The sequence below is a fragment of the Anguilla anguilla genome, chromosome 5 (assembly GCF_013347855.1).
Source record: "Anguilla anguilla isolate fAngAng1 chromosome 5, fAngAng1.pri, whole genome shotgun sequence".
Taxonomy (NCBI): domain Eukaryota; kingdom Metazoa; phylum Chordata; class Actinopteri; order Anguilliformes; family Anguillidae; genus Anguilla; species Anguilla anguilla.
The window spans coordinates 57,499,347-57,518,454 of record NC_049205.1 but is presented as its reverse complement, the minus strand read 5'-3'; the positions used below and the strand labels follow the sequence as shown (position 1 = coordinate 57,518,454).

At 40.8% G+C, this 19,108-nt stretch overlaps 1 protein-coding gene across 10 annotated transcripts in view; it reads left to right on the top strand.

Annotated features, from left to right (window-relative positions):
- LOC118227135 (B-cadherin-like) overlaps nt 1-19,108 on the top strand; it is a 50,452-nt gene that overhangs the window by 20,668 nt on the left and 10,676 nt on the right. Inside the window, exons 1-2 of one of the 10 annotated variants that reach the window (XM_035417297.1) lie at nt 16,786-17,110; nt 17,627-17,744. The exons of the other annotated variants lie outside the window; for them this stretch is intronic. Of the exons in view, the coding sequence (XP_035273188.1) occupies nt 17,060-17,110; nt 17,627-17,744 (169 nt within the window). The 5' untranslated portion in view covers nt 16,786-17,059. Of the gene's footprint in view, nt 1-16,785; nt 17,111-17,626; nt 17,745-19,108 lie in introns of those variants that run through there. 10 annotated transcript variants of the gene reach the window in all.

Below are 19,108 nucleotides of genomic sequence, written 5' to 3'. Positions count from 1 at the left end.
TTAGAATCTGAAGGCCGCGGACGGAGACCCCACCGCCCTGCCGTACGACTCCCTCCTGGTGTTCGACTACGAAGGAGGCCGCTCTGAGGCCGGCTCCCTCAGCTCCCTCAACTCCTCCAGCTCGGGGGAGGACCAGGACTACGACTGCCTGGACAAGTGGGGGCCGCGCTTCAAGAAACTGGCGGACATGTACGGCGGCGGCGAAGACTAAAATCCTCTTCGCCCAGTCGCCTGGTTCCCAACACTCAAGCCAAATTGGGACATGGGTTGGGATCTGATCTTACCAAAAAGTGGTGTGTCCTTAACTTCTGAATTGCCGTTATTTGTTTGGAATTTATTTGGATTTTTAAATATTTTTAAGAAACTGGCGGACATGTACTGCAGTGGGGAGCACTGTGACTGACACGCTGCCCAGTAGAGTAGTGTGGGTGTGTTCGACGGCCACGCCCCCTGCCCGCGTTCCGTCACAAGGTCACTGCGTCGACAGGAGCAGCGGGTAACGACAACCCACTCTTTAAGGAGCTTAAGACCGTTGCCTCAATAAAGTTTCTTATTTCGTCATTTTTTTAAAAATTAGCATTGTATTTTTTTTAAATATACATATACCGAAAACACATTTTTGTTTTGCAATGCCTCCATGAAAATAAATAAACAGGGCTGTCTGGGTAGTGTAGAGGTATAAGCACTCGCCTACCACCTCAGAGACCCGGGCTCAGTCCCTATTAGCGGTACTTCCAGCTTGGTCAGACGTTCCTATGAACACAAGCCTTTCAGTCATTCATTCTTTCACTCAGTTGTGGCAATGATGAAAATCTTCCTTTCATGTGACCTTTCTGAAACTATACATCTATGTATAGATAACTATGTCAAATGTATCATTGTATTATAAATGTATACACATACAAAATAGCCCCACATGAAAATGTTATAGCCCACACCTATACACAGAATCTTCTTATACATTACATAGACTACAGCTGTATGTACTCTCCAAGCAGGTCATTTTTTCATACCTTTCATCCCTTTTGCTTTTAAATATTGCTTACAGAGACAGAAAATGTCTTTGTAATGGAGGCATATCATTTAAAAGGTAAACTTCAAGTACACGACTCTCTCAAATGGTGGTTAAGACAATTTTGGGATTTATTGAAGAGGCAAATATACCTGATTGCAATAATAAAAATTTTAACTGCACTAAATACACACCCTTTGTCTTAAATGAGTCAATATTTACATGTACACAGACAGAACTGTACTTGCATTCCTGCACAACAAAAAGTGTAGTTAACTTTCCATCAAGATTTTTAACAGTGCCACAGAAAATGATTCATCTGCACGTTTATTTGGAATACCACCGATTTCCATTAGGTGGCGTGGGCCTACTTAAGCCACAGAACAATCCTTGGATTGCCCCACCTCAAGGAAATGAGCGACAAGTCGTCTGTAAAGCAGAGGTTTTGGCCAACACACTGGGATTAATAAGACTGGGAAATTGTTGTGTTTTTTTGCACAATAAGTTATAGAAAGACACACCTCCAAAATATCTTCTCATTATTTTGCAACGTGCTCAAAATTCTGAAATGAAAATGAGTCCACTGCTTGCACGTGATATGAGAAGCATTATTATTATTATTATTAGCCTATTATTATCAGCATTATTATTATGGAGAGCAAGATAACTGATTCATTGACACAGCGGCAGTACTGCTGACAACTCAAAGGAATAATCCATTTCTGGTTTCACAGCAAGCTGTTTTGCTCATAATGTTGAAATACTTTCAGAACACGACACCAATCATTATCCATCATTTTATACAATTTATGTGTAAATTACGGATCAGTGATTTGATTTTAACTTGAGGAGCATTCTCTACTCAGCATTTCATGTACAGAGGGAAAAGCATCTCTAAGTGCTCTGTGGAGATAAGAGGGAGAGGAGTTGTTTGGGTGTCACATTTAAAAGGAAATTCATTGGGCGTGTGTACACTGTGTGGCCATTTGCTTTTCCTTTTGGAATCAGAAATGGAAACAAGAAACAGCTCATCTTTTGGATTTTGGTAACAAACATCAAAACCACACTGACAGTTTACCATTTGTAATGCAAGTATGGAATAAAATATCAGTAACTGAAAAGACTAAAATTAATTCATTTTTTATTTTTTCATGACCTAGACTCATCTGTATGTCCCTGTCACACTAATGAACATCCTGAAAATTCAACTTTGTAAAAAAAAAAGAAAAAGAAGAAAAAAAAAAAACCTCTTCGACACAGATTGGGCTGGTCTCTGCATCTGCCGAGGTCTACGCCTCAGTGCCTTACGCCTAATGTCATTTCCCTCCTCAAAGCAACGCGGAGGTGTTCCTTACCTCCACCTTCCTGCTCTTGCGCGTTACAGAGCTGAACTCTGACCTCATTTCTATCTCTGCATCCATGACTCTTCACAGTGAGGTCACCTGGGCTGGGGTTTGAGAAAGTTTGGATGGCGTTTTTTTTAAATAACCCTCTAAAAATAAGTACAGTTGTGTTACAACATTGAACGATGCAAGCCTTCATTGTGTGTAAAAATGTAACATGTACATCTCAGTAGAAAAGGCCTCTACATACATTTGGTTTATTCTGCTGTATTTCAAATACTTTAATTCAAAGAGGTAACAAAATCCTCTAGCCGATCGAATTAAATACTGAGGTGAATCAATAGGCAAAGTGTGGACACATAGCTACTAACTGAAACTAACCACTTCGTAGTTAATGAAGAATTCAAACACAAAGCAAATGATAACAATTAAGCCATACCTGCACTCTGTTAATGAGATTAAGAGGGGAAAAAATTATGAAAGAATGTAAACACAAGTGTTCAACAACCTAATTAGAAGCCTATTCGTTCACCTCACTCTTTAATGTGATCCGTTAAAAATGACCTATTTTGTGTCATTGTTTGCAATACAGCACAATGAGAACATCTCTATTTCTGACATAATGTGGCTTAAGAGGGTAAAAAATCCCCCTAAACATGAAAAGCATCTAATTAACAAAAAATAACTCCTTGTTGAAATTCTTGCATTACAACTACTGTGGCTGGGTTAGCTTCAGGATTTAATGACGAGCGACCAGATCACCCACAGACTCTACTTCCATACGTCCCCCTGGTGGTACATTATAAACTGACGTCAACTGCGATCCCTGCATAGTTTAAAACAAAACCACGATGGCTCAAAAGTATTAACATACAGCTAATACAGTAACTAATACAAACTTGTGACCTAACATATCTATGTGCATCAGGATACTGATATCTCACGTGGCACGTTGAGTAAAGTTAGGTGGCAAGACTAGCTCATAATTTGCACATTACAGAACACGAATGTGACGTTACATCGGTTGAGAAACGGTACGTTAGTTAGTGGCTTTGGTATAGGTTAGCTAAGTTGGCTAGCTAGTCTATGTTATCAAATGCTAACTTACCCAATACCCGATACACCTCATACATGTGGTAAAAGTGGGTAAGACAGTACTGCTTTACGAGCTAAAGGGAGGGCTGGCTTCACAAGTTACTTTGCTATGTAGCCTCTAGTCTAATGTTACTAAAAATGTCGTCTAAGATCAGTTTAGTCTAGTCCAGTCGGTCAGCTAATGTTAGCTAGCTAGCAAACCGTCGTGATTTGCTAACGGTTACTAACATCTGACAGCAGATTTTCTTGTTATAAAAAATCACAGATATGTTATCGCTTACTATCGTTTTTTACTGGAAGTAAACAAATCAACTGACTAGCGGGCAAGCTAATGAATTTCACTAACATTAATTCACGTCCTGAGCGATGTAATTTCAGAATTCAGAAGACATCAACTCCTACTGGAGAAAACCGTTAGGAAGACAGACCAATGCCAGAAACTTCAGTAAATACGGTAAGTGAATGTACATAGTACAATTACATGGCCAATTAATTTCACAGATAAATATAATTTGCGGGCTATTTATGGTGATAGTAACTATATCCCCTGCTGCGTGTAAGCCTCAATTTATTTTACATCTTCACAGCAAGTTAACATGACCTGTTCCGGAGAAATATTTGTCATAGTACTTCTGAGTTCTGGGGGTGTTTTTTCTTTTCTCCCGAAAGGAGAGTTTTTGGTTGTTTGAGTAATATAAACTTACATATTTTACCAAGCATATATATACTATTTTATTTTTATACTTAAAATCAGAACATGTAGTTTTGTATGGGCCTTATACAATTAGTATAAAATTATCTGTTAGTTTACTTGAGGAATAAAATCATACAATTATATTTGGTAAAAATTGTGTCATTCAGCCCATTATTGATCTGATTTATTATGCATGATATCCAGTTTGGTAGTGTTAGTGTTCCTTTTTCCAGTGTTGAGGAATAGGTTAATTATATGTTGTTAAACTGGTAGTTTAATTACATTTTGCAGCGGTTTACTGGTAGTTCAACTACATTGAAATCTGTGTAGTGGTTGTAGTAGTTCATTTTGTCACTTTGAGCTGTAGTTAAGGAACTACCAAGTACTTTGGGCCCAAATGCTGCCTCCTCTCCTTTCCCTCAATCCTGATTGGTCAGAAGCGCTCCATTCCACTATAGTTGCTAACAGTCAACGGCCCATTGCCACACATTGCTGATTTTCCCACTGAGCTGTATATTGGTTCTTCCTGTGTCAAAAAAAAGGCATAGCTCAATATGTCTGGAGAACATGATAATGATAACTTTTTTTACAAACTGGTTGAACTGCATTTTTGTGTAATTGTAGTTTGCAAGCTACACTTCTCTTTAGGGTAGCATTGCTGTAGTTCAACAACTTTCAGTGTCAAGTAACTGGTAGTTTGTACAACAATGCTTTCAGAGTAGTTTCCTGAACACTGCCTGTATCTTTAACCATTTCTTTCCATGCCATAAAAGGAATTGAGAAATAATGTGTGCTTTTACAATTACATATATGTATCTGCTATAATTAAAATTGATATGGTTTGAAAAATTAATTTAAAAAACCAAGGGAATTAATTCATTTTATACTTCACAATCTCCATATGAACGAGAGAAGTACAACCTTCCAGTAGGATACACGTATGTTAAATTAGTGAAATTGATAAATACTCTTTATTAGACCTGCTTATTTAAGCAAATAGCCTGTTCTTTCAAACGGGGAATAAATATTAAGTATAAAAATAAAAATGAAGTATAAATGTATATAAATATAAATATATAAAGCACACATGCAGACATGCAAAATCTGCAGTAATTGTATGATGGTATTGAGTCAGCATGGACCAAAATCCCTCAGGAATGTTTCCAGCAACTTGTTGGTGGTCCTAGCCAGTACTAGATAGATGTACCTAATAAAGTGGCCGGTTAGTGTATGTTTCATGTTTTGGGTAATTAAAGTGTCAACATATCGGGTTTTAATTTGGTTCCAAAATTAAGCTGTATCGGTTTTTATTGTTCGCAGTATAAGTCGTCCAGTAGTCATCATTTCACATTTCCCTGTGTTTTGACTTATTTGGAACCTGATGAGTTTCTGTATTCTGCTATTGTTAGTGTCATTAATGGCGGCAATGATGTCTTGGGGGATGTTATACAGAGCATGACATCATCTTTGTATCAGGGCATTTAATGTATTTAACCATTAGTATTTACTGCCACATTACTTTCCCATATTCTTATACTTTTTGCCGGTGGTTCCATATTTAGAACTAAAATGAAAGGTGAGAGGGAGTCTCCATGTCTTACTCTCCTAGCTATGGAGAAGGATTGATGGAGTTCCATTGACTCTGACTCTGGTATGTGGGCTATTTATATACTACCTGGAGCCATGGTATAAAATTACGGTGAAAACCCATAGATCTACAAGTTTCAAAGATAAATAGCCAAAGTGCCATAACAAAGACCTACCTTTTTTTTTTTAATGACACATTAAATTCAGGGTACAGCAAATATCATTTTTTACGTCTGTTTTTAATTAATTTGAATTAATCCTGTCTGGATTAATTAGATCAGGGATAATGTCAGTAGCCTACTAGGGACAATGTAGACGTACGTTGGGCAAACGAGTCCACCTGCTTTTGCTAACTTCTGCTCAGACTTTCTGACCAGTGGTCCTGAAATGTAGAAATGCATTTCCCTCTCAGGTCTCTGCGTTTCACCCCAGGTGTGTGTACCTCCAGCTGCACTGCTGCCTGTGGCTCATTGCCTAATATACAAAAGGAATAAAACCACCACTGAGGGCATGATGGATATTTTCCACTGATCATCGATTGCGAAAAGCTCTTAGCGCTGATGCAACTCGCCCCTATTTCCGCTGATCTCGTCGGCTGTCACAGAAACGGAGTTTTGCTTGATGCCTCGCAGCCATTTGCCGCTGTGAGTTTGAGCCTGTCCCGACCTGAAAGACTGGTTTTGGATGGAGGCAAGATAGCTGCAGCTCCTCCCTCCCCCCCCCCCCCCATTTGCATTAGTCACGCATTGTTATGAGAAGAACCGAGCAGACGGCAGTGTCAGGTTATAACCATACCCCGTCTCCTAACGTGAAGATTTGTGCAGTAACAAACACCCCCCCCACCAGCGCCCTACCTTCACCTAACAGCTACAGAGCTCGCATATGAATGGAAGTGTGTCTGGGCTGAGGAGTCATGTCTTGCTGAGGCATGCGTTTTGCAGTGAAGAAAAAAAACAGCCTTTATAATGTTTAGTTGTGAATCAAATAAAAATAATTTTGTTTCCCTTTTTATTTAGTAAGATGTTTGGTTTGGTTATGGGGTTATGTTAAAAATACATTTTTAAAAAACGTGAGACTAGAGAGGTTATAGCTAAAGTTGTATTTAAACCAGCTGCGTTGTAAAGGATAATAAAGGTATGAGGTTATTACCAAGATGACTGCAATTTACATTAAACACCATAATTACATGGTGACAGCAGTTAGTAAATGTATGTGCATGGGTGTGGCTGATTAACACTGGGCTAAATACAGCCTGCCTTGAGGGAGTTGGGGAGGGTTAAGGGGGTGGGGGTGGGGGTGGGGTGTGAGTGATCAACCCTCACTTCGCTGTGGTTCACCTGGGAAATCTATTACCAAAGTAACTTTTCGTTCTCTGCTCAACAATAAGCCGGTATGAACAGAGGCTGTTTTCTGTAAACAGCTTGCAAGTGTGCTGATATGCTGAGGCACGGTAAACAGCGTAAGGAGACTCAATGTGCACAGACGACACTGCACCCCCCCCCCACCGCGCGCCCCCGCCCCGCCAAACAACTCAAAATCCTCTCTTCCCTGGAATGTTAAGTCATGTGACTTCTTGACACAGGACCCCACCCTCTCAGCTGCTGTGAGAGCCCCCCCCCCCCACCTCAGCATACTCATTAGTTTCAGCCACACAGCTCTTTGCAGTGAACGTCATCCGACGTGGGGGTTGAAAGAGGCCCCCAGGTGCTTTGGCGGAATTGGACGGTCAAGATAACTGCCAAACCTGGAGGCTCTCTCATTGAGACAGTAGAAACCAGGCTGGGGTGGTGGTGGCCAAAGGCCAGTATAGGAAGGATTACAAAGGACACTGAGATACAGTTCAAGGGGTTTTCCAAGTCCTTTCGTGATCCCGTTCTCCAAAATCCAAAACACAGAGACCCGTAAGACCAGTAGACTATATCACGAGTGTTGCAGACCATCATTGAACTGGTATAAAATCTCTCAGTTTGCCTGGAAATAAAAGCTGTCCCAAGATAAGTTTGTTCAGGCCAATCCCAACAGCTGCTTCAGCTGCTTCAAGTAGAATATGGATTGCAAATAATAATTACATTCTAATGAGCATAATGTACGGTATATAAAACATTTTCAAGATTATTGATAGAGATTTTCGAAATTAAATTTAAATTTGGTCATGTGATTAAACAAATGTTAAGCATGGCTTAGATCCTTCTAGTGCTGCATGCTCCGACCAGTAGTTAAGGATATGTCATGGTCGAGTTGGTTGGTTGGGTGGGTGGGGGGATTTTGGGGGCTTCAGTGGCGGGGTGTCAGACGAGAGGTCCGGCTCACATTCCTGGAGACGACACCCGGAGCAAGACAAGACAGGTCTTGTCTCCAAGCCGCGGGGAAATGTGGCCCAGTCTGACTTTCTGGACAAATCCGAGCACGTATTTCCTGGCTTAGCTCGACAGATAACTGGGAGGAGAAGAATGGCTTCCACTGTTTGGAAACATGATTCCGCAGCGCGATGCGATCTTAAGGCTTTACGCAGCCTTAAGCGTTGGTAGCATCTGAGTGCCTCCGCTCACTTGATGGGCTTTTAAGAAGATGGACAGGGCAAGAAAGGGCAGTCAGTCAGCACAGCCAATGGATGAATCTGAACTGATTAAAACTTTTTTTTTTAAAAAGCCAGCGTCCACTTCCCGAACACCAGCAGTGAAAAAGGTCTCTTTAAGCCTGTGTTCATGAATACTGTACAGAACACATGTTCAACAGACCCCTTCCCCCCCCCCCCCCCCCCCCCCCCCCAAAAAAAGAATTAAAACTAAATCCGTGTGATACCTATGAGCCGACTGTCAAGTCTATCAGGTGTCACAGAATCCTGCTTTGATGTGGGTGAAAACTAGGACGGAGCTAGCGCATTTTTCACTCTCTCTCTCTCTCTCTCTCTCTCTCACTCTGTCTCTGACTCCAACCTGCAGGAACATGCTTTCATGGTGCTATAAAAGCTCTGTTATCTCCCATGCGCAAATAAGCACCCTTCCCCCCACTAAGCACTACCTAGCCCTGTTTCCCTTTGTCGCCCAACAGGCAGACAGTCTTTTGTTTGAACCACAGAACACTAAGCTGTATACATAATTCATGATCACTACCATCACACTGTTTTATTCCAGATTTGTGCCCCCTGGGTTTGTTCCTGGAAAAATGGTACAAGAAAAATACAGTCTCTTTGCACAGATCAAGGGAGAGCTAACAGTGTTACACCGTGAGTTACTTCGTTGCAAATATTCAAGAACAAATACAAAGTTGTTCAAAGTACACTGAATACGTTTTAAATTATTATGCCGTGAACTAAGCGCACCCTGACACCGAAGATTAAGCCGGTATGTCAAAACCAAATATTTGTTGATATGTTAAAACTCAAGGAAACACTTTTGAGAAGAAAAAAAATCTACCCTGGTTAATGTATGACAAATCTTCATTCCATTCCATAGCAGTGGTCACAGTGGCCTTGACTAAAAACTCGTTTTGCTGCAGGGCTTTTCTGTAGCAAAAACACCACTGCAAATAATCTTTTGCAAGCAAGCTGCGCTGGGGTGAGAAAAAACAAATGGGTCTTTTGTTTCCTTATCGAAACTGGGCTGTTCACTCAGTGACCATTTTACAGATCATTTAGGCCTGTAATATCAGCCCTCATAAACAAAACCCCCGCAGTACAGTCACCACATATTCTGAGGCCAGTGAATCTGACCTTACTTCAACCTGGAGTTTCCAAGAAATTACAAGTGTGTTTGTTTGTATATTGTTCTATGTGGACCTCAGGAAGAGTAGCTGTTACCATGTGTAACAGCTAATGGGGATCCTTATAAACTAAAATAAACTAAACTAAACACCCGCGAAGTCTGCGACGCCCTATTTCCTGTTTTGAGTGTCATTGTGATGCGTCAACCCCTTATTGGATATAACACTATCACATGATTGTGCACTTTAGAAACGCACAAACGTGTGCTTATTCACATACTCGCTCTTGCCTAGCCTGCAGGCTAAAAAAGTTAGCACTGCAAGGCTACCAGCGAGGCTACTGGGTTAACTAACGTAACTAAATATACACACGCAAGAGCAAAACTAAGTTTCAAAGTACACAGTCATGTGATCCAATAAAAGGTCGTCATATCACAACGACACCGGAACTAGAAATGGGGTGTTGAAGACTTTGCTGTTCTAGAGATAGACCATCACCCAGAAAGGCAGGGCTGAAGTTGCCTGGGTAACCCCCATGTCTTATTTTTTACTTCTTTTTTTTTTTCAAAAAAATGAGAAATGTCATCGGTAAAATGTTTGCAGATCACTGCCAATAAAATAAAGCAATTTTCATCGATATTCAAAACAAAATTGTCCTTTAGTATAAGTGCAGGTTGTGGTTAGTGGTTACAAGTTTCCTTTAAAATGATCAAAGATGACCAGGAGCGTTTTTCAAATTTTACTGCCGTCTAAAGGTCGTATTTAACCCAGGACTGCCATTCTGCCATCCACCTGTGCAGACTGCAGGACCCAGGTGCTGAGGAAGCTCAGCCGGCTGTGCTTCAGAGTGGGAAATTGGCAGTTGGCTGACAGCATGTACCGCAATGTACTGCATTGGACATCTGTGTTATTGTGCCCAAACTGGAGGAGGGTGCGGTGGCAATGGAACAGCCGTGTTTGGGCATTCCAGATGGCTTTAAAATTCGGGTGATGGTAAAAATAATAAGTTTGTTTAGCACCTTTCAGGTGCACTACACAGCGCTGTTAGCACAAATATAAGACAATAACATGATCAGAATGCTAAAATTGAAAAGAGTTTTAAGTTACAAACATAGCTATTGTATCTGGGAGAAAAACTGTCATTTTTGAATTTTTAGGATGCATTTTCACTTTGTTTTTTAAAAAGAAAAAATAAATAAACAAATAAATTTGGCACCCAGCTTGGGTGCTGAGCATGTCTAATTCCCACCCTATTTTAGAATGCCCAACTGTCTGGAACCGCAGCCCCAGTGCCGATTTTGGGGAATGTAGACATCCACGGTTGTCCGACGAAAAACGTGGTGTCACCAGTCCGCTTCCTGTCACACTGCAGGCTACAGCTAAGCCCCGCACAGAGTGGAGTCAGAGGAGGACCTTTCATATGCGGCTTTAACACGCAGCCCACGGGCCCCCGATTGACCACTGGGGGGTGGGGATTCGCTAGAGAGCGGTGAAACACGGAACACCTTAACCAACTGAACCCTCCTAAACTCTGGACGACGCCCTAGGAGCTTACAGGCCGCAGACAATACTGGCACGGGATGCCTCGTCTGAATGAGTCGTTCCGCAGCCTTACATTTTCACTTTCAGATTGAGAAACCAAGCGCGGGATTAAATGAGCGCAGGTTGGTAAAATAAGCAACCATCTTCCATAATATCCCCAGGTCAGGGTAAGCTATTAAGGGGTTTTGGTTATGGGACAAAAGACTTGAGAGGAAATGGTTTGGAAAACAAATATGAAAAAATTGACACTGTTGAAACACATCTGTTAAAATGTATTTTATTGACCCTTATGTTTATGATATGTTCAGCATATGACACTAACACCCTTTTGTATTTATCTATATCAACCAAATTCTATTGCACCTGGCAAATACATAATGGGGATCTGCTCACAACAGTATTAGTTTAAAAGTTAGTCCATTGACTGGGTGACTACTTTACCTATTACCTTCTGTAGATCATGTTTAAATGCCTGACTGGCACAGAGACATCATTAACACCTTAAGTGAACCAAAGTCACTGAACTGTTTGTCTATCATGGTGAAATGTCACCACAGCCTATTAACAACTAGGATTTCTGAAGGCGGGCAAGGGAAAAGCTAGTAGCTCAGACGAAAAAGCTGTTAACTGTTAACGTTAACTCTTCAGTTAGTATCAATAGTAGCCTACCATTAATCCCCGATCGTAAAGTAGGCGGAGCTGTCTCTTAGTTTAGCAACCAGGGTAAAGGTTTGTGGTAGTGACATCATGAGGCACAGGTTATGACTCAATTGCGACTACTTGAATTGATCACCCAGTTGCTGTACCGTAGTCACCGTGCCCTTCCTGGGAAAGAATCTCAGACTAGTCCACAGTCCCTCAGCAGGAATATGCAAATACAGTGGTTGATTTACCGAGTTATTGCGTCCGTCCTGTGAGGTTAATGTTCAAGCCAAGATAGCCATACTAAAAGAATGCAAAACAAACACTCCCCAGTTTTGCCATAATGCGACTTCCTTTAATTTCAGACAGACCTTTTGAACGTCCTGGGGAGGCATAGGGTGTGTTGTTCTTTTGAAGTGGGCGCCTGAAGAATGTGTTTTTCCCACGACAGCATACATTTGATCTTAAAACGAGAACTGAACTGATTTGGGCATGAATTTTCTCGACAATTTGAAAACCAAAATTTTACTTACGTAAAATAATGTTTGAACTTAATGGTGAAACAAATTCCACTTCACAGCATATGTGCATTTCATGTATGAAACTCAGCAGCAGAAGTGGTCACAAACTCTGCTTATTTTTTATTTAAAGGAAATGTCTTTGACACAGTGACTTTAAAGCCACAGATGGCAGTTATATCCCCAAATTTTTTTCCCTCAGAGAACAACTAAGTGTCTATGTGAATGTCTCTAAACAGCAGGCACATAAGTCAGTCAGCCTCCGAAATGACGCAGTTCCATTATGCCAATATCAGCCTGCTTTTTATATTTCAAAATGGGAATTCAAGAACAGACACAAATTGTGACTAACACAATTAGGGTTGCTGTTCTGTGGGTTGGGGAGTAAGGTTTATCTAAAGATCTCTGGACAATCCAGAACAAAGAAAGAAGAGAGAGAGAGAGAGAGATGGAGAGAACAAGGATAAGATCAGAAAATTGCCTGATCATTTTACTCCTAATTTATAAAAGGAAGTCATGAGATTATGTTCTGTGAGTTTGCATGAAAGTTTGGTTTGATCCGTAAAATGCTAAGCGGAAATCTTGAAAATAGGGAAATAATGTTGAATTAGCACTATGTTCTCTAAAGGGGAACAACTTGACTACAGCTTCAAAATAATGGATCAAAAGTAGATGTAGTTCTGTCAGTGAAAACTGTGTGACTTTGTTTGCTGTAGTCGCAAGCAAAACTAGTGGCATCTCATTGGCCAGAAAATCGAAATTGATTCATACGTGCCACTGATTGGTAACATCGTGATATTTAAGAAAAAATTGATCTCTTCTTCTAGCCAGTGTAGCCAAAATAATGGGCAAATGGTCTGCCCACCATTTTTATACCCAACAATGAGCATGGTATGTTAACTGCTTAATTAACTCAGGAACCACACCTGTGTGGAAGCACCTGCTTTCACTATACTTTGTTTTTCCTTCATTGTTACCTTTCATGTGTTACCTGTGACTGAACACAGCTCTAGCATAATTCTGGCTATCTATAATCTGTAACATTACCTCGCTAATTAAAATATTACTCCGGTTATTTAAGTAGTTTGGGTTCACTATCAGGCGACTGCACCCATTGATTACTGCCAGCTGCTAGCTTGCTAATGTTAGCTGGTTAAATTGTGAGGAGTGTTCAGTTAATTAAACAATATTATGTAGTTTAAATAATTTTGTTCACCAGGTTGCTAGCTTATTTTACCCTTTCTCATGCCAGTTTAAACATGAGCTAACTACACCTAGCTACTATTATAAAAAATAAATATAAAAACGAGCACTAGCTTGCTGGACATGCTACATTCAAACATAAATTTATTTGTCGTCAACATGCTTGTTACCGGATTCTCATTTGTCTAGGGCTCACATACCCTTTGGCTGCAATATAAATGGTTATTATTATTTTTATATGTGGTTATTATTATTGTAGCTAGCTTGCTTGTCCTGAAAATAGATTTTCAGGAGTAGAAGAGTCACTCTGTCTGCCTAAACTTTGGCTTCTCTTGAGCTGACAGGCCCCAGGGTGAGGTAGGTACTTTCATGCGTGTTAGGTAATACCTGATCATGGGAAAAAAAACCCTGCAACTTTCAAATAAGCTAGACCCAGCAGTCTGAGAAACACTTTTTATGTTATCCCACTTATAATTATGAAAATATAGCCGCGTAAAATGATGGAGGAACAGGCATAGGGCCAACCGCTTAAATAACTTAAAAACAAAAACTGTGCAGCCATAGACGGTATATTATTTATTGTAACTCTAGTACCACAAATGTATTAGCTATCAATAATGTAACCCATAAATGAGATATTACCCCTCCTTAAAACAGAATAACAATAAGGAAGAAGCTGCATCTACTAGGTTTTTGTCTTTTTATTGTAAGACTCATATTACCGGTCTACACTGAAGATTGTGAAGCGATAAACCCTAGCAGGTCAATGCATTGTCAAGCACAGCATTCTACCCACCTAGTCCATTGCCTTACCTCAGGCATGGTGCCACTACAAATGAAAAAGGTGCCATTTCACTGTAACAGGCAGGTGCAAGTAAATGCTGTGAGTGCATTGAGCCAAAGTGCTGTTTTTGTTTATTTTCAATAGCTTTGGTTTACTTTCTGTATTTTGTTAATAGGTTGATTTAGCACCAGAAATCAGATCAAATCGATAATGGCTGCATTTTTTCCATTTCTGATCATCTCGTACTTGCTGTACAGGAACTTACAGGGCAACACAGCTCAAGCTGTTCTCTGTAAAAACAACACGAGCACCGTAAAACTTAATGTGTATTTAATCAAGTATCTATCAAGTCTTAAAATGAACTCCTGGGGACGGAGTTAAATCGGACACACCAGAAGCAGAGTCGACATCCCTTATAAGGCCAATTTATACATGCAAAGCATCTGAAACAGAATGCGTAGCCTGGGTTATATTCTGATACAGCAGCACCCTTGGTGCCTCTTTAACATCTGACCGCTGGCTGTAAATTCCTCTGCCCGTAAACGCAGACTGAACTGTAAGGCTAATGGGAGGGACGGGCTCTTACGCTAAACTGCGCATTAATGTGGGCTGGCTTGGAGAAGGCCTAGCAGGAACGGATCGATGCAGCTGGACGCAGCCATGAATGATTAACAGAGCCGCAGGAGGTTTTTGTGAGATCCCGAAACCCAAAGTCCCTGTGAGGAATGCCGCTTGTTTGTTTCGACTCTGCAGAACGATTAAAGTTGATTTTCAGAATCAGGCTCCATCACGGTCTTGTGCGCGGTTCTCTTCCCCCTCCTGACGCTTGGGAAGGGCCTGGCTCAAAAGGAAAATGCTGTTGGTTCCGGAGAGCGAATAACACGTGTCGGTGTAGCTTCTTTAAAAAAAAACAAAACAAAAAAAAAAGAAAAGAACAGGAAGTCTGCTTGTGTGAAATTTTTGCCATTTGTCTCCAAACTGGTTTTGCGGTTGCCGTTGTAACTAATTGTGCAGTGCATGTAGCATACAAAAAAGTGTCACCAAAAAAAAAAACTTTTAAAAAATGCAAACACCAAGAAAAGTGCCACCACATCAATATAAATGGTGTCTCGGGTGTCATGCGAGAATTTTCTCAAATGCTTGATTGGGTTCAGATCTCACTTCTTGTGCTCTGTGGACAGTGCTCTGTGGGTGGTGATCATTTAGTACCATTAAGGAATAATGACTGACATCACCCTAAGGGTATGCATGTACAACCAATGCCAGGAAAACACACCCAGACGATTACACACCCTCTGTACTATTCAGAACTGTTTTTTTTCTTCTTTCTTTTTTATTGTTGTTGTTTTGTTAACTACCTGTAGGAGCTCTGAATACTGAAACAGACCGCTGATGGGCTGTCCCTCGTTGACTCCCTTCTCCCTGTTTTATTATTTATATCTAAATTACCAATCGGGAAGTAAGAAGAAACCCGCAAATGATGAGTAAGCACCATGTACTTCAGTATCGACATTGCATGGGTGGTTTGTATGGATTTCTCATAATGGTCGGGGCTAAAGTATCAGCTGTTAACCAGTAGGAGTACTCGTAGGAGTTAAAAGCAAGTCAGGCATGTGCGTCACGTATTTAGGGGAAAAAACTGTGCTCTTGGTTCATTCTTAAAATACTCCATGCTTGAAGTCTGCTAGGTTAGGTCTGTCAGAAAAATCAATGTGCTTGTGGCTGCTGTCATGGGACTCCCTGCAGCACCTTCGGGTACCTGTGGAAACCCCCCCCCCCCCCCCCAAGATGTAGACCAATACCCCAAGTTTGGGAAGTCTGTGGCAAATAATCACTGATTTGACAGAAAAGGCAAGATACTCATGGTGTGGTGGACCTGGCTAATCGGTTGTTTTGACTGGTTTTTCAGTAGAGTTTGGGATTACGCACAGATCGAACAGTATGCCGTTGCTGACGTGGTCAGTAAGACTGGGCGTACGGCACCTTTGTGAACCTCAGTAGCAAAAAAGGAAGTAGTTTGGAAGGGTGTAATGATTAGTGAGTGGATACATCTGAAGTGGAAGTGCTTGTGTACAGACTAAAGAGATGTCCAGATTCACCCATGAAGGGTAAGGGGTGGGGGGAGGGGCTTGTTAAAGATGCGCAGTCACTCCTCTGGAGCCACTGCAAAGACAGATCCGTAGGAGACAGGAGTTGACCGCCATAGAATGTAAAAAATGGAGCTGCATTAGGATGGACCAAATTAAAGGTACAAAAGATGTGTCTTCATTCAATAATTCCTACAGGAAATACAGCATCTGGCTTGTCTAGCCATTAGTTTTCACACCAGAGCAACTTCTTTATCAATTATAGTAGGTATACGGAGTTTTTTTTAAATGTATTTATTTATTTTTTCATTGTGTAACAGAATTATTCCTGACAATATAATGCCTTTCTTTTGTATGGAGACTGTGCCAGTTCCTACAAGACAATTGTTGTCATTTTGACTTGGTAATTGATGTTAACGTTGTAAGCGAGAATTAAAAATGAAAATACTTATGGAATATTAATGACTGAATAGGAGTAAACTGATATCTATATGCAGTTTAAGACACAGGTACAAATTCCTAACTCTTTTGATGTTTTCCCGGTTTTGTCTGAAGGGGAATTCACAGATCTGGAATCGTCAGCTGGCATTAGGACCCGCCTAACAGCAAAGATATCACCTTGATACAGTTCGTGCGGATAAGAAGGATCCATGCCCATACTTGGAGAAATCACCTGCCCACTGACGTCAGCACTTCCCCCGAAACTACCTGCTTTGGTTAATTAGAACTGCTGTGCACACCGAAAACACCTCCGAGAAGGGAATACTGTTGAGAAGAGCAACGCGGAACGGATTTATTCTTTTTATTCGTTTTACATTTATAGAGACTTTACGATAAGGATTTTAATCGGATGGGGCGTCTAAGAAGTTTAGAGTTAGGAGTAATCCTTCTCTTGGCACAGGTAAGACTTTTTCCGCAATTATTTCTAAGTAATCGTTTGGTCTATGCGAAATATATACTGTACCTTAGAGACAAAAATTGTGTTGGATCACTCAGGTGAAAATCTAGAAAGAATTCATATAGAGTCACGAAGTAATGTAGTCATACATGGTTACGGTAAAACATTTGATTGATTTCGCATAACTTGTGTTTATTTTTTATTCAGATTGTTGAATCGCGATAGCAGCTTACACAATTGCTTATATACAGTCTTGAAATTAAAAGCGTACCAATTATTAATTTGTTTTATCGACAATTAAATTTATTGTATAATCAAAGATACATACTTCAAATGGTCACATAACTTACCATCCGGCTGAAGTCTTTGAAATCCGTGGAGTGCATATTGTAGCCCAAATGCAAACATGGAGCTACTGTTGCCTGCCAGAGAAAATTTTTTTAAATGCTCTGGAATATCAGATCTAGTTTTATTCCCACAAACCTGAGTGTAATTCCATTAATTTATTTCGTAATTCAGGCGTTCAGGTCAGGATTTTGTGAAGAGGGAGTGCCATGCCAACCAAGTTTCGGTTCAGAAGTTTTTGAATTCTCAGTGCACAGACGGCATCTTCACACGGGAACGAGGCTAGGAAAAGGTAAGAACGCCCAATTACACTTTACAAAAAAATTTTTTTTTTTAAGTTCAGCCTGTCTGCCTTCAAAACGCACCAGGAAACTCCCTTCTGGAAAATTACTTGTTGGGCGTTTTCGTGGTGTCACCTAGCGTCGAATCTCACAGTTGTTTACCCGCCACTTGTTGTTTTTTTAAAATTCTGAAATGCATTGTAGTACAAAGGTGTTTGCTCTGTAGATGGCTTTCTTTAATTACGAATGACGGCTTGGCTATGTTTGTTTCGTGTATATTCCAGACAGCCTCCATTTGCCATAATGTGACCGTTGACAGTGTGCGTGCAGACTGCATTTAGACAAAACATTCAGGACAGGTGTTTAAAAGTTAGCCGTTTTAATTGCGGGTCTTGCCTTCGGTTAATACTGTTGTCACTACCCTGACCTGGAGGGTATTTACGTTGAGCCTGTTCCCTTTTAATTAATGGCATTCAGACGGCAATGTTGACCACTAAATTTTACGAGTATATAATTGTAGGATCCTGGCTGCACAGTTTCCAATTTTGTATACTGTATAAAAAGTCTATTTATGTCAAGTTTCTGCTGTATTAAAAAACTTCTTTTTTAATTCTCATGACCTAATGATTAGCAACCTCTTGTCTCCCTTCTTGATAAGCAGCTCTGTTTGTTGCCAGCACAGCTGTGGAGATAGGCCTCTCCCTAGCCAGCAAACATGCCTGACTGTGCTGTTTGTTCCCTTCTGAGTTGCATTGTCTTTTTGGCGGTTAGCATTGCAGGTAACGCACAGCTATCGCTGGGCCTCACCTTGGTCAGAATGTGAAGGTCAGTCATTCTGGCAGAACGCTTAACTACCACAAAGTGGGGTCTTTTGTTTCAGAGCACCTGCTTATTTGTGAATTCAGTGGATTTTATTCCGCTTTTTTGGAAGGGGTGAGGTGGTGTCTAGGCGTACCAGGAAGAAGGAATTGTAGTTCAGCCGGCTGGCCTGAGTGACGTCATTCGTGAGCTGTGCTGCAAGTTCCTGTCCGTTTCGTAGCAGGGCGTGTACGCTCAAGCTTGTACTTGCCGAGGGAGAAGAACTGGTTTTGACTTAAGAGTGTGGCGTAAGGAAGCCGGGAGGAGGTCTTGGGGGGGGGGTTATGGCACCCAAAATTCATGAGGTTGTTGGAAACCGCTGCACAGAGTTGAATTTTGTTTGTCAAACCGAATTTCGTTTTTAAAAAAAAAACTGAACTTATATTAAAAATATTATTCTTTAGACACTGTTGTTTTGACCTTGAGAGGAAAAAATATAGGCCTGTACTAGATTGTTATTCCTTTTTTTTTTTTTGTCCGGTTGGGTAATTGGCAACCTTTGTTCCCTCACTTTCAC